Source organism: Pagrus pagrus (genome assembly GCF_965226575.1).
Source record: "Pagrus pagrus genome assembly, chromosome: 2".
NCBI lineage: Eukaryota > Metazoa > Chordata > Actinopteri > Spariformes > Sparidae > Pagrus > Pagrus pagrus.
Genome location: NC_140186.1, coordinates 10509889 through 10525996, shown reverse-complemented (window position 1 = coordinate 10525996; position 16108 = coordinate 10509889). Strand labels below are relative to the sequence as shown.

Here is a 16108-nt window from a genome sequence, read left to right as displayed (position 1 = left end):
ATGAATGTCGCTATTATACAAACTCAAAAGATCAGACTTACAACAAACCACTGGAATGTGTAATAAGACTGAAACAACATAAGGGGGCAATACAAAAAACTTATTTCGCAACCTCGAGCAGAAACACCAAATATCCAATATGGAGAGCTCAACAGCTGTTCTGAGCTCCAAACCCGAAATGTTCAGCATTTTTCAGAAATATTATAATGTGAATTTTGGACCATATCACTTATCCCAACTTCCTAGATCCTATTTTATTGTCTCTGCCAAGCCCATGGTAATTTAACTCAACACTATTTTTGGCTAGCTGTTACATGTTTCCATTCTGTCTCACTAGGTGAGTCCTCCCTCCCCTCCTCTCCTCTCCCTCACCCTGCAGGAACATGGGATGCTCCCAGGACCTGAACAAATGCCTTTGAGTGTAACTCTAAAATGCATTTCCTCCAGCGTATCCCCTGTCCATTAACACATGCCTTTTTGTTTCCATGGCTGATTTATTCAGTCATTTTGGTTCCAGCAGCTCGACAGTCGCTCAATCATTTCACTCTAAAACTAATCCTCTGTCCTCCCACTACTGGACAACATTACGCACAACTGATGTGCAGACTGCCGAGGGGAGCTGGCAAGCTAAGGATTATGTTTTTTAGCTTTTTGTTCTGGGTGTGTATGTGTGGACAAGACAGGGAGTTCATGCGAGTAAATAATTGCATGTCTACTTATAACATGGGGGAGAATCTTTTAAGCAGTTTCAGCTGCGTGAGTGTGTGTATTTATGTGCCAGGGAGCATCTTAGGGCAGCTTTCATTGTTTTAAGCCCAATCACTTGATACCTGGAGCTACCAGGGTGAATTACTTCACTTCCTGGGGTGTTGCAGAAGGTCAAACTTGAAAGAATTCAATTATGAACTTTGAATTATGGACAGAAAACGACAGCTACACCGGAAAGAGAGAACATTAGCAGTTTAAATCTTCTTTGACTGAAGCAAGGCGGGGCTGCTGCAGCTAACACAAGTCAACAACTAATCACAGAAATGATCTGGTCATGTTTATCACCTGAAACTTTGGGAAATCAAATATTTGAGTAGTTGAATGAGAAGGATGGAGCTGTACTTGTGTAAAGACAGCAATCAGCCACCACTGACTAAAGAGCTGATTTACTAAACTATGATCAATGGCAATTACACAGCAGCTAAATGGGCTACACACACCCCATATATTTCTTTCTAACTGCTCTCTCTCTCTTAGGGATTAAGAAAAAAAGAAAAGTAAAGGTGAAGATGAATATCTGAGTTTTTTACCTTTGACAGATCTCTAAAGTTGCTGGGCAGAGTGAGGTCAAGTTCCTCGGAGTCGTAGTTGGTGATAACCCAGGGGAAGACCGGGTACTGGTTTAGGTCATTAAAGGTCCGACCTGGTGGAAGGAAAGACAGTGAGAAAAGAGAGGGTGGCAAAGATGAAATAAATCATGGCATCAAGGACGAACAAGACAACCTCGAAATAAGTGTACATTTCCAGCCCAGTCACCGGGATATAATGTTAGCAGTTAGCGTTTTCTGAAAACCACAGATACATGGCATACTATGTTTTCTTTATATGCTTATTTAGCTGACTTTCACATCGGTAGGTGGCGGGGACAATGGTGTTATTACAGTCAACAAGCTTTCCAAACAGCTGACTGCAGTTCGAGTCACACCAGAGAATCATTTTAAGGACACCAGAGGATATTTCCATCTGTGGTGACCAAAACTGGCTATTTTTGGCTGACAATTCTTGTATGAGGCTGTAACATGGTGATGGGTGTGTTCTCACCAGAGATGGTGTTGAGAAAGATGAGGTACTCAAAGTTGGATATCTCACGGCGTTGCCAGCGTTGGGTCATGTTGGCTGCCTTGAATAGCTGCTTTGGTGTGGCCAGAGAGATTCGTCTGCAAAGATAAAGACAGAAAAAACGACATTAAGACATTTGTAGACATTCAAGTGTTTCCTGCCCTGATAAGAAAGGACACATGCTGGGAAGTGGTCCAAAGACAAAGTCAGTCACCACAAGAACAGTTGAAAAAGCCTCAGGCTTTATTAGACGGTTGCAATACAAATGTCATTATATGAAAAATCTATTGTTGTTGTTAACTTACAGTCTTACCAATTAAGAAGACAAATATGCAATAAATCGGGTCGAACACGTATATTTGCGTGCATTGGTGCACACAGACGCATAACCCGGAGCATGATGTATGCAGTAGGTCAAAAACAAATGACCCCCAATCCAATTAAAACAAAGGAAAATGATGGAATTAATCACTGTCAGGGTGTGAGATTATAGTCATTAGGCCTCTCAAAGGTGGAAATACGACTTTCAAATACAACTGAACTACAAAACACATGTTTATTAATAATCTGTATTGTCACCTAACATGACTTTACATACTTTCTATGTAAATTTCTGTATTTTCTTATCATCTCCTGTAGATCACATCACAGTTACATGTAAACATTTGAGAGGAGAAAAGACAGAAGGTGCTATTTTGGCAGAATGTTTCATAAGCAGTGTGATTATATCCAATTATGAGCAGCAATAATAAATGGATAATGAAGTGTGGTTGTGTAATTATTGTTGTGGCGCTCTGGACATTAAATAATTTGTGCTGTTCTGGCTGTATGAGCTGGTGTGTGTGTGTGTGTGCACTGAGCTGCCCTGTACAGCTGTCCTCAGGTCAAAGAGGCAAGGTGTCCCTGGCCTACAAACTAGCTTGATTAATGAACCCAACACAAACACACACACATTCTCTCACCCCAACTCTGTGTGCATGTGTGTTATATACACATACACTCTGTATATCCACACTGACTCATTACTGGATGCACTTTCTCACTCAGACTGATTACATAGCCCTCAGTGTTCGCAGTTGCTAAGTGGAGCTTTTTATGTTTCCGAACATTGAGAAAACATTTCCCATAGATCCTAAATCTTATCCTGACTCACATGTGTTAACTCCCCGAAATATTCACAACTGCCATAGATAAGTTAAATGGAGACAAAATATTTCACAATACGCAGAATGAAACTGAAAGGTATCTCTGCTGTTTTATACTTCACCATGTCTTTGGATTTGGTTTGTACGATTTAGTCTTGCTAAATGTTTATTAAGCTATATTTGTACTTTTAGAAACGGGTTGCTGGAAATGTAACTTGACTAGAAACCATGTATACTATGTGCACGCTTTTACAAACTTTTAATCTGAAAATATTTTACTCTTTTTTTCCATGTTAAATCTTTTTTGGGTCATACAGTATAAATAAAATTACATGACAATTACATATTTACCACCACATAACATATAAACTGAAAACTTAAGCTGGTTGCATCAAACAATATGCCATAAAATTTACTTTACAGTAAGACTTCCTGGCCAGGATCCTCTACTGGGAACACACATGCCAGCCGCTGGGTTGGGCTTCAGCAGAGAGCTGACATGATGTGAAGGAGGGCGGTGGTGGGAGGGCGTGTGCCCTGCAGGCTTACATCTAACTATTTGCTCCACACTGATGGAAATAAATAAATGAACTGGACTATGTTTGTGTGAAGCCAATTATGTTTGGGAGGTGAGGGTAGAGTGGGAGGGACGGACAAATCAGTGAACCAACCTCCTGCGTGCATGTGACAGCAAGAAAGGGAGGGAGGAAATACAGTCTGGAGGAGTATAAAACCAGTGGTGTACAAAGTCCACACGAGCATTTTAGCACAGTTTTAGTAATAATCTCATAATCTCATTCCATGGCTATTCATGTGCACTGTGCATGCATGCGTTTGTGTAAACAAGAAGCAAATTGTACACTATTCATGTACTAAATTTAATTTTTTATAGTTTCTATTATATGTGTTACAGTTACTAGGGCTGGTACAAAGGCAACAGGTACTTTCTATAAACAGGACGAAATGATGAAGCAGAGACACGTGACTGCTCTTCACAGAATCCTCTAATGTAAAATTTAAACAATCATTTTTTTTTTTACTTCACTGTTTTCAGTGTCCTTTGCGTCTTTTAAAATATAGATAATATGAAATCCATTCTGTCAATGTAAAAACTCAAATACTCTAGAACATCACATAGTAATAACTGTTATAATAAAAACCTGTGTAATAGTGTTTATGTTACCAAGATGTGGTGCTGTGTGTGTTGCAGCCTGCAGAAAATGCAGATGCCACAATAACATTTTTTTGTAAGGATGTCTGTGTTTCATTGTGTGTCTCACCTGGTCTGTGGAAGACCAAAGTTCGTGCCCACTCCAACACGAGGAAGACTGTGGACCACCTTTTTTACTGTGGCCGCATCTGGGAAGTTTAACATGACTGCCGCTGTAGAGAGACACAGAGAAACATCTAGTTATATCAAGGACTATCTTCAGTATATCATGGCATAAAATCAACACACTGCCACTCAGCTCTTGTTGTTTCCTGTATTATTCCATGAGAAACACTAGAAAATATGTACAATATATACAGTAAAAAGGTGAATTGGGTAACTTACTTCTGTTGGCCATGAAGATTTCCAGAGCAGTATTCTGCAAGAGGTAGCGTCTGGAAAAGATGGCACGGATCTCTGTGAACAGCCATTTTCCATGTAGACCTTCTGTATAGGCTAGAATCTGGAAGGCAGGACAGGAAAAGAGACACAAAAGGGACAGGGGGTGAATTCAAAGGGGATCATTAAAAGATTTTTTTTTTTTTTTTTACAAGAAAGAGACCAGAGTAGGACAGGAAATATTTGAGGAAAGGAACGGAAAGGAAGGGAAGAGGAGCAGACAGAAGGCGAGGTTAGTTCATTTTTCACACAGCGATGGCACGACGGCCTGAGCAGCACGATTAATGTCTTATATTGATCAGCCTCAATGAAAAAGAGATTCCTTCAGCGAGAGAATGGGCCCTATTCAGCTGAAAGGAGTGAAGGAAACGTTTAGTTCACTAAAAGATAATCCATATTACAGCATACAGCTGAATAGGAATATAACAAAAATGTATCGTTTTAAAATATTGTAATGATTTGATGTGACATGGACGAGGCAAAGAGCCTGTTTCATGTGGCTATTTTCTGTATAACGAGCTAACTGACACAGGGGTTTAACAATATCATGTCAGCTAGCTCAAGATTTACTGTATGCTCCCATGAAGTAGCTGTCAGAGTAATGTGTCCTCATGGCTGCCACAGTGCCTGACAGACGCATATACTCGGCCGTGCCCCTGTGATTCGTACACCTACTAATCCAGCGTTTAGGTTTGCTGCTAACCTACTTAGCACTGCTCTGTTAACGAGGCTTTTGTTTCAACCTCTGCTTTTAGTTTCAAAAGCGTCCGCTGACAGGGGGCGTTCAGGGATATGGCAGAAAGGTAAGAGGGACATTTTAAGGTTGTCACAGCACGGTTCAGAGACTGTTATTAATCAAAAATATTCAAATATGAGCGAGCAAGCTCGGCCTACAGTTAAGTTAAAGGAGCTCATTAGAGGCGGGGGACAGCAGAGGCGACCAGCTGAGGCCTTTGCCAGCCAGCTGAGGACAGCCTCTCCCTCGCTGTCTCTATGAGGAATAAGACCTGCCTGCATCACGGACTCACTTCAAAGTCTCTGGAGTTCAATTAAATGTGGATTAGTGGCTTGGAGAAGCTCGCTGGGGCTGCATCCGCAAGCCTCCTATCTTCTTTAACAGGGGCTCAAGATGACTATACCAGTCACCGGCAGCCTGTAGCAAAGCCCACCACAAAGTACAGCACCCAGAGGAGTAAACAACACAATTTTTCATCCTCAAGGAAACAGGCTTTCATACAGCAAACTAATATATCAGCAGGAAGTGAAAGTCTTAAGTAAAGGTGTTAATTTAAGATGTTAAGAAAAACAGTTTTCTTTTCATACACTAGCTCAATGCAATAAAGTCATGTCTATACAGCAAATATGAAGCTGAAGCCAGTTCTGAAAATCAATTGTTTAAATGTTAGAAGCTTGTTAGCTGGCCACTAGCATTAGCTTCATACTTAGCATTGTAAATAAGAGAGGTGACATTCTTCAAATCTCATGGAGAGAAGGCACCAATCCCAAGTTTCTTAATATCTGGGGACCGTTTATTAAGGAGGGGGAGGCGTCGACCTAAATCTGTCGAATTTCAGTTTTCTGGTCTTTGTCTTGGACCTTCCTTCACCTCACTTGGTTTTGGTCACATGGATTCCATCTCTGACCATCAATCCACCGGGCTGGACTGCAACAGCAGGGCCAGTCTTACAAATGTGTTTGTTCATGATTGACTGAGTGAATGATGAAGTTACAGCACTGGTCCAGGCATTCAAGTTTTAGCATTTCCCCAGTAGCCATAGTCCTTTTACCAAATTCCCTGCAACTCATTTCTTAAATATCACGCACTGACAAAGGAATATTGTGCAAGTCTAATCATCTTTCCCAGGTAGGTGAAATGTTTCGTTTGACTGACTGTGCTTTAGTTGAATGTTACAATCTTGTTGCATTGTTGTTGACAAAACTCTGACATGTCTACGACAGTTTTATTTCATATAGTCTACCTGCATGTTTTTGTTTTTTTGTGCGATTGCTCTGAAAAGGAAAAAAAGAACGGAGAGGGGTTAAGTTAAAGATGAAAGGCTAATTTCTTAGGTTTTAGCTTTTAGAAATTGTGGTTTAGACGTTTACAATTAAATTTCCACATATTATAGCATAAATATATTGGAAGACATAGTATTTAACTGTATAACAGTCTGTAAAACAGACTTCCCCCTCTTGGTGCGACTGAATTTTGATGACAAACGGGCTTAGACACCTGATTACTTTCTTTTCTGACAGACATGATGGCTGGATGGCTATCAAATAACCATGTCAAGAACCCTACAGAAATCCCAGCATATATCATCTCCGACTAAGGAACTTTTAATACTATATAAAGCCTCTACAGCTTCTCTGCTTCCATCTGATCAAAAATGAAATCCCTGTTTTCAGGTGTGTGATGAGCGACTGCTAGGGGAGTAACCTTTCACCTCCAAAAAGGGAGTGGTTGACTCATTTCATCCCCAGGAGTACACTCATAGACCTCCCGACGGATGTCAAGAAGATGCCCAGGGCTGATGTGATGAAGTTGCAGTCTCTGATTCCACAGATAGATATGACACCAGCGGAGGCAGCCAGATATCATTTTTCCTTGGACCGATGAATCTCCTGGAACGCTGTAAATAGCACTCTATGTTCCCAAGATCATTGTCCCTATCGGCAGCGCCCTTTCCCTTGCAGATGAAAAAGCTGAGCCGGTGACAAGGAGCGTGACAAACTATCCGTGCTGTAATGCTCTAGCTGCTCTGACCACGTCTGGACAAATTACAATGGTGTGGAGGTTATTGTCCGAGCTGGAATTATGGCTGCGCCGGCTTCCTCTGTGATATATAGCAATGGTGGAACTGAATCAGTCAAGCTCAAAGAGATGATAATGCTACAGAAGCAGAAAAAAAAAATCATAAAAACCAGACTGTGCTAGTCTTGCATCACATTTACATTTTGCTTTCTGAACAAAAAAGGCTTAAAAATGATAAAAATAAAAATGAAAGGACTGAGGTTGAGAAGATTCCATAAAGGGAACATAAAAAAGGATCAGGAGCTTATACGTCAACATGACTGGTTGAGTTTAAAGTGCAGTTTTATTGATGTTTCATTTCACGTGGAACATTATCCATGGATTCAGGTCTGGTGCGTCCCGAGATCAATTTCAAAGCGTCACGCGGGAGGACACAGCCAAACAGAAAACAAAGGAACTAGTCCTGATTGCAAAGCTTTCTCCCTCTCCATCTCTCCCTCCTCCTCTCTCAACCTGTTTGTGCGCCGGGCTGCTGCTCATTTCTGAAGCACTGTCGTTTGTCTCTGTCAGATGCCCAAAAGACTGCGGAATGAAGAGGGACACATGAAGAGGGGCCTGGTGACTGTGGTTACGGTGTGTAACCCCACACACACACACACACACACACACACACACACACACACACACACACACACACACACACACACACACACACACACACACACACACACACACACACACACACACACACACACACACACACACACACACACACACACACACACACACACACACACACACACACACACACACACACACAAAACTGTCACCGCTGAATCTCACAGACAGTCCTTGCCAGTGAACCCTCTCCATCAACCCTTTTCCTTTGCAAACCCAGTTTCCTTTACCCACGGCTGCCTCTTTAGAAACATGGGTAAAGTCAAGTGGAGGAACACAGTGACAAGGATGAAAATTTAATTGAAACTGCACCAAATTGGTGGAGAGTTAGGGGAGCAACAGACCAACTATCAGTAGCGTGGTTCAAGATAGATGAGGCTCTCAACTGCCTTCCCTGTCGCCAGGCTGAGTGTGTGTGTGTTTTTGGGCTGATAAGACCCTCGAGTTGAAGAGGACAGAAGCCACTGCCAATTTCGAATAAAGTAAATCCTTATTTGTCATAAAATTTGGAAAAAATCCCACCAATGGCCTTGTTTTTGGAGAAGAACTTGTGCATAAACAGCGTTTGATAAGTGGTATATGCATATTTGCTCGTTGAGTTTAATGTGCTGTGCATCCACGAAGGAAAATGCGGTGATTGAAGTTCAATTTGTTGCCTGTTATTAAGTATTTCCGCATGGCTGCCTCAGTTAAAGGATAATGGATGAGGGATTTATTATTACCTTTTGGTCAAATGAAGTGGTGTGGGAGATAAGGTGATGAAATTAATGAGCGGGAGGAAGAGAGGTGATCCATCAACATCAAAACGGAGACAAGGAACAAGCGGTATTGGGAGAACTTGATAGAATTCATAATAAAAAATAAAAAATAAAAAACCTGTGGACTTATCAGCATGTAGAGTTGCTTATTGCTTTTCATTTCCCAAAAGCTGTCTACCTCCCCAACACATCACAGAATGATTTTTACATGCAAACAATGGACGCAGGTTGCAGACTCCAAAGACTAATTAATCAAGACTCTTTTTCCTTTTTCAAAAGTCACGAACACAAAGAGGACCACTGCATAAAGGTACATCAGAGCCACAGTGTTTGAGACTCTTTCTCACCTGACTGATCACAGAATCAAGCCATCTACAATAACCAGACTTTCAGTGGGCTGAGACGCTGACAGCACTTTTACTGCAGCAGCAGAAAATGAGAAAGAAAGCGCAGACAAACGCAAGCTGACATTTCAGGGCTTTTTGACACTCTCATCTGGTGCATCCACGAAAATCATCTTGCATCTTACAATCCTACTGCTCCTCGCCCATATTCTTGTTCACCTCCTCCCCCCTCGCCCACACCGTCCTCTGTTCCACACTGGTAAACGAGGACTTGTCACCCCCATCAGTAAATGAGTTCATCGGACTAACGAGCAAGCAAAGGGCTCCGACACACTAACAAGGGTCTGTTGGCTGCCTGCGCCTCTGGACCAATCAGGACCCTCATCACCGTTGACACAAAGCCTCCCCAAGCCCTCTGGAGCCAATTAAGACAGATTTTGCTTTTGAGATTGAGTGATAGCCTGGAAAAAAAGGTAGGAGGAGGGAGAAGGAAGGACTGTACTGGAAAGAAAGACAAAAAGATGCATCAACATATTCTCAGTGAGAAGATTTCTTCAAGGTATACGGTTTCAAGCAAGGTGTACGTCTGTGAGTAGTTGTTCGGAGGCTCTGCTTGGGGTAAAAATTGGCAAGTCATTCAAGAGGAAAACAAAGCTCCCTCACCATAAGAACCTGGAATCATATGACCTTAAGACAGTGGAGCCACATGACTCTACTTTCACACTCCAACAGTTATCCTGTAGCCTTTGTGCCTCAGCAGGAGTATGATTTAACCAACTGGCTCTAAAACCATCTCTGTTTCACATGCTCCGTTATTGTTGAATTATGGGAAAGGTGTAGCGGGGCAAGCAGTGGAAATACTGAAATATAAAAGGAATACAAGTGATATACCCGACTGTAGACCAATCGACAGCCAGGATAACAAACAAAGGACCTTTTTGGAAAAATTAGTTCATCATATTTGGAAGTATGCTTATTCACATTCTTGCCTCGTGTTATGATGAATTCCAGTGTACACAGAACTTGGAAAAAGACGACCTCCGACATGGAAAAGTCTAATGGAACGGTCACTCCAACTGGAAAACCAAGTCAAAAACTTGGACCAGATTCACAAAACCTGATATCACTGACATTAAGACATGCACTAACAACTTTGTAGTTGACATTCATATTCCTATTCAGTTGATTTGCGCTTGAAAGACGTCTTTGCAAGAACGCATTGCTAGCCTACTCCTCCTATATTTGTGCTATAAGTGTGCTAATCAAATGGTCATTAGATGTTTGTTAAGTTCAGAGACTTGCCATACAAATGTCAGTTTGCTACATCCATGTTTTCCCAAAGGATGCATTGGGCTGGATTTAGATTGGAGGTCGGAGAAGACTGACTGTCGACTTCTGACTTGCAGTTCAATGCAAGGTGTCACGAGAAGGTTGATATCACTCTCATATCTTTCATGGAGCTTCCTGGCCTCCAAAACTAAAGGAAGTTACTGTACATTGTTTTTTTTCACACCTTAGTTTTGGTAATGATTAAACAAGATATAAGGTGAGTTTTAATCTAACCTAATCTAACTGGCTGCTGGCTGAGGCTTCATGTTGAATAGACCAATATGAGAGTGGAATAAATTTTCTGATCCAAGTCTCTGCAAGAAGGCAAATACGCACATTTTCCTGTTAACATAGCACTACAGAGAAAAATAGCTGGTAAAAATATCTATAAATAAGCAGAAAAAAATATATCAATCACAGTTTGAGCTTATTTATTAAAAACAACAGACAATGTTGATAGAATACTGGATACATTGGCAACAAGCTTCAGTATAAGTAGTAAGGATCATTTGTGTTCACCAATGATTGATAGGCACGATTGTTCTACCATCATATAACTAATTCAAGATGTAATCACTGAACACACATAAAGGTCTATTTGCCTCGAGGGAAGTAAAACAAACTACAAGTTCCCAAAAAATAAACTCAACTAAGACGCTGCGCTGGAGTGTGAGAGAATTAAAGCAAAATAAACAAGCCCAGCTTGTAGCAAGTGTGAGGTTATGAAGCCTAAAGGCTCAAAGCATTCAGCCCCAAACGTCACCCAGTAAGAGTTTGCACTCCCTGAATAAAGTCCCCTTTGAAAGGATCTTTGGGGCCACTTAGTCTGAATTTAGCCTAATAGGGATTAAACCCCTTTTTGGCCCTTTTTTTCTGTTTGCCAACAGGTTAGCCTTTTCTTTTTTCCTTTCCTTTGCTGCTTAGCCTCTTTGGAGTGGGAACAAAAAAAAAGGTCTTGTGTGGATTTAAGGAGATGCTGCAGTGGTCTCGGGGTTAATTGGTAGAGAAGTGAATGCTTCAGTGTAGTAACTCATTAAACATTCCGCCTTTGGGCATAAGCTATGAGGATGAAAGCCTCAGAAGAGCCCTGACACATAATAAGATACTATAGCGGCAATACTTAACACTAATGGTGGCCGTAGTGGGGATATACATAAACATGGAATTCATAATTAAAAATATGACAAGTCTTAAACGCAGTAAATGAGACAATGTGAGATATTCTTTAGCATTTTCAATACAACAGTGTTATACATTTTTAAAATTACACAGAGATAGTATTGAGGGATGCTAAAGTTAAATGAAATAAATGGCCAGACTTGTTTTTTTTTTTTTTAATATTGAAGACCAGCGCTTCCTTTTTTGCCCCATCACAGCTTAAAACGGGGCCACAAAGGGCAGGGTTAGTGGCTCAAAGGTGACGGGGAACAAAAAGTGGATAAGGCTACATAAGTGAAGGGAAGAGGGGTGTGAAATGCAGCAGACATCCATAAATTGAGAAGATCCTCTCTGCTGTCTTTGCATTATCACGATGCATGTTTAAAACCTTTTTTCCTTAAAATTCTACATTCAAAATTGATTCAATCTTGAATCTAACTTTATTCATGACAATGCAATATAGAAATGTTGTGATATAGATTTAGACAGTGCTGTAAAAGGTAGCAGGTAAACAGTAGTGCATATAAAACACGCACTTAAGACACCAGCAGCTTCGCCTATGGGACCTGAGTAGTATTGCTGAGCACCTGTAGAGATTGCACTGAAAGGGTTTCATACATTCCTTGATTTGTCAAGCTCATCAGTAAACACTTGCACATCAGGAAAAGGAGAAAAAGAATCTATATGCTTTTCAGCGATACTCTGAAAATCAAGGAGACAGCCCAGAACCACCACTGAAGCACAGGAGCTGTTTTTGACTCAATGCTATTGCCCCCCCACTCCCTCTATAAGCTACCATGGCAAACATCAGACAGGTTAAGATCGCTGACCGGCTCCTATCGCATTCTCCCCGCTTTCCTTCAATCTCTCATTTTGCCGTTTAGTGATGGATAGGCTTTTTTGGGGTTGGTGCGAGGCTTCGCTGAAGTAAATTCTTTTCTAATCCGGCTATTGTCACCAGCTTAAGTGGGTGTGGGGTGAAAAGTACACCCCTCTTGGGGAATTCGGGGTTGGTTGTCCGAGGCGAAAGAAGAGGGAGAGAATAGGACTTGTATAAAGGAAGGGCTGAGGAGACTTTTGAGAATGTGAAGGTGACTCAATTGGAGCTACAGGTTTATCAGTGACAAGCACTTTGAGTTACTGTAAAGAGTACTGTAAAAGAGTGAATTAAATATGGAGTGATTTTCAATACTCTGGGGGAATTTAAATTATGAAGTAATTAAATAAACTTAAATGTGGTCTTAGTAGATGTCTGTCTACTAATCTACAGCCCGTCTGGTTGCAGAGTTTATGATCCTTTGTTTATCTCCTTTCAAAAGGCTTTCTTGAGGCATTGATTTAGCTATGTTCCATGTTCAATATTTGCTATTGTAGAAAAAATGTTGATCCTCTGAAATCTTAAGGCAATATCTTAAGTTGCTTATCAAAAGTTACGAGCTATGAAGGCAAAACAGCAAGCTAAAAGCAGCGAAAGTGCTTCATAAAACTGAGAGGAACTGCAGAATTGGTGAGAATTCAGGGAGAGGGTCACTATGAGCCACCCCTTTGGCATAACACATGCCTCATTTGATCCCTTGTTAATATACAAACTTTAATTATTCCAGCTTTATAGGGTTTGGACATTTTACTATTCAATTTAACTCGGACTCAGCATTTCATTTTACTATCCAGATTGGATATGACTGTGATTGCTGGTGTGAAACAAATTTGATGTGCATCACATCTTGTTATTGAGACGTAAAAAGATGGATAACCAAAGGTTTAGAAAAGTCACCAAACAACTGCTAGTATAACTGATCATCTGTGTAGTAGAACTGCCTTTTTAATTTATTTTTTTCTATTTATACTGCATTTTATTCGACAGTCTTGCTTCTACAGAGCAGAGGTAAAGCTCTGTTGTGCTGATGTCGGCTAGAAAGGAGTCTTGGATGAGTAAGTAATCTGCAGAATGTCCCTATAGAGGTGCCATTTCAACCAGACTGGATGGGTCATTAACCATAATGGCAATGGAGGCACCAGAATTCAGCAATGTAACATTCTGCTCTCGGGCACATGAGATGTCTTTACACAGAGAGCACATCAATCCTATCAGTGAACCTTATAAAAACAAATACATCTGGTTAGAATTATTCCTGATTTCTTTGAGGAATTAACAGGTTGAGTGTTAAGTCCCCATCCAGTCATTTTGCCTTTATATTTATGAGGTATTCAATGATTAGAAATACAGATAAAAGGAGGCTCAACAACACACATATTCACTCATATTGTACGACATATGGATCTAGTTTTATCATCTGAAATTCAGCACAGACCTTCCTGACACATCAAGACCGCATTTACAATTCCAATTTCCAATACGCCGGGCTGGACATCGATCTTTCAATTGGAGCCGGGTGTCTCTCTGACCTCAGCTGAATAACAGAGGCTTGTGTGAACAGCATGTACACAGGTGCTGATTGTAATATCAGTAGCCTACCAGGCAGACTGGCATCCATAAACAGCCCTATCCATCAGGCTGCTGTGTTGCCTTTGACACGCGTGTCAGAGGCAGACGAAGGGAATAAATGATGGAGAGAGGGGATCAATCAAAGGAAGGGAGGGGAGGCACCTGCCCCCTGACTGGTCCAGTCAAGCCCAGAGATGGAACATGATGGAGGGGCTAGGCTCAGGTGCAAAGAGGGGGTGGCAGCTCTTTGTCTGGAGGTGCTTGGTTAAGTGTGAGCCAGGTCTCGGCCACAGCGGTCTGTGGTTTTGTTAAGGTCCAAAGTCAGGTCACAAACAGAGTGATAGAGAGAGGCCGAGCATGTTTATTAGTGAAAAGAGATGGTGTGGTTATTTGTATGCTTGTGTGTGAGGGAAGAGCAATTGGAAGGGAGACATTAGTCATCATTAGGAGGCGAGATGACACTGCGTCTAATGGTTCTTTATGTGATTGCCAATGTGGCATTTGTCTCTTTTCGCCCTGTCCTACTTGGTTACCACTTGGTGCAGAGATTCATCGGCCTGCTTTGCACAAGAGTCACAGTTTACATCTAGTCAAGGGGGAAATAGAAAATTCAAACATCTCCTAACTGAACTGAAATGGTCTGATTAGAACTGAAAAATAAAGGCTTAAGTGCAGGACATACATATAGAATGGTGTTTAAACGAGACTAAAAATCTACAGCTACTTAGCCACAGAGGTGCTTTGAGCTGAATGCTATCGCCAGCATGCTCACAATGACAACGCTTCCATGCTAACTTATCTTTAGCATTACAGCAAGCTGAACACAATGTACAGCTGAGGCTGAGATGCCATTTCTTTTGCAGGAATTTGGTTAAAGAACCAAAGTATTGAATAAATTAAATTTTGGCCTGATGATAGAGGGGAAGTTAAGTTATTACACGTCATCCTGTGGTCCTTCATCCTTTAAGGTTCACCAACTGGGAACCATGGATGTCTGTTAAAAAATGTGTGCAAATACATACATTGTTAGTTTGATTCCTCATCTGGGGACCATAAACACCCGTACAACATTTTGTGGCAATTAATCCAATCGTTGTTGAGATATTTCAGACAAAACCAAAGTGGTGAATCAACCACTGACAGAGCACCGATCAAACAACCTTGACCTCCCTGGGGCCACGCTGCTAGCATGATTTAAAACAAACAATAACTGAGAAGGAATGATTGTGAATTCTGCCCACATATTTCCCCTGATCTCATCGTATGGCAATGGCTAAAAGAACAACAGATATGATCCATAAGCTAAAGGAGGAGCAGTATCTTGGGTCCTCCACAGCTTTGAAGTCCATCATTAACAAGTCTTTCTCCGTCACTCTTAAACACTCCACATCTGGCCAGGGGAGCGCTGACCTCATCCCTACAGAATGATCGTTGATATAACCTTGCTCCAACAAGTGGAGTGAAATACGAGAGACTATATCACAACCGCTGATGTGGTTTGAGACTCAAAGGAGAGAGGAATTAGAGGTGGAGGGGATGTGTGTTTTGTGTGAGGGAGACAGAAGGTAACAAGACTTAACTGCTCTACTGGGGAGCAGAAATTCACTTCAGGAAGCTTTAAACCTTGACATGGCCTTATCTCCTCTAATTGGCCTATATCATCATCGTAATTGTTTGCACATGTCTTTATGTTGGACTGCGACTTGACATAAGCAGTGAGGCATAACAAGTGGAGCAGTATGATAATAATTGGGTGTCCTGATGACTGGATGAGCCAAAGTGGGCTGTGAGGGGAAGATGCTTGAGATTTAACTGACCCCGGATGTTGAGAATTTAAGGATGGGGGGAAAATCCATGATGGTCTCTAGTTAGGGAACATTTCATGTCTCCCAGGTGCTATAATGACTTTACCTGAATAGCAGGGAGGGGCAGATGGTGAAAGAGTGAAGGAAACAGTAGAAAGAGAGAGAAAGAAGGTCATCCCAACCCATCACTACGCCAGTTGTTGTCGTGGTGTGGCTGAGCGATTTATTGACCATCTCAGGATGCACTCTGTCAG

At 41.4% G+C, this 16108-nt stretch overlaps 1 protein-coding gene across 10 annotated transcripts in view; it reads right to left on the bottom strand.

Annotated features, from left to right (window-relative positions):
- lrba (LPS-responsive vesicle trafficking, beach and anchor containing) overlaps positions 1-16108 on the bottom strand; it is a 194415-nt gene that overhangs the window by 51870 nt on the left and 126437 nt on the right. For all 10 annotated transcript variants that reach the window (XM_084365848.1, XM_084365851.1, XM_084365852.1 and 7 more), the window contains 4 exons: positions 4528-4645; positions 4253-4355; positions 1810-1925; positions 1299-1411 (listed from right to left, as the gene is read on the bottom strand). In XM_084365848.1, the coding sequence (XP_084221974.1) occupies positions 1299-1411; positions 1810-1925; positions 4253-4355; positions 4528-4645 (450 nt within the window). The remainder of the gene's footprint in view (positions 1-1298; positions 1412-1809; positions 1926-4252; positions 4356-4527; positions 4646-16108) is intronic.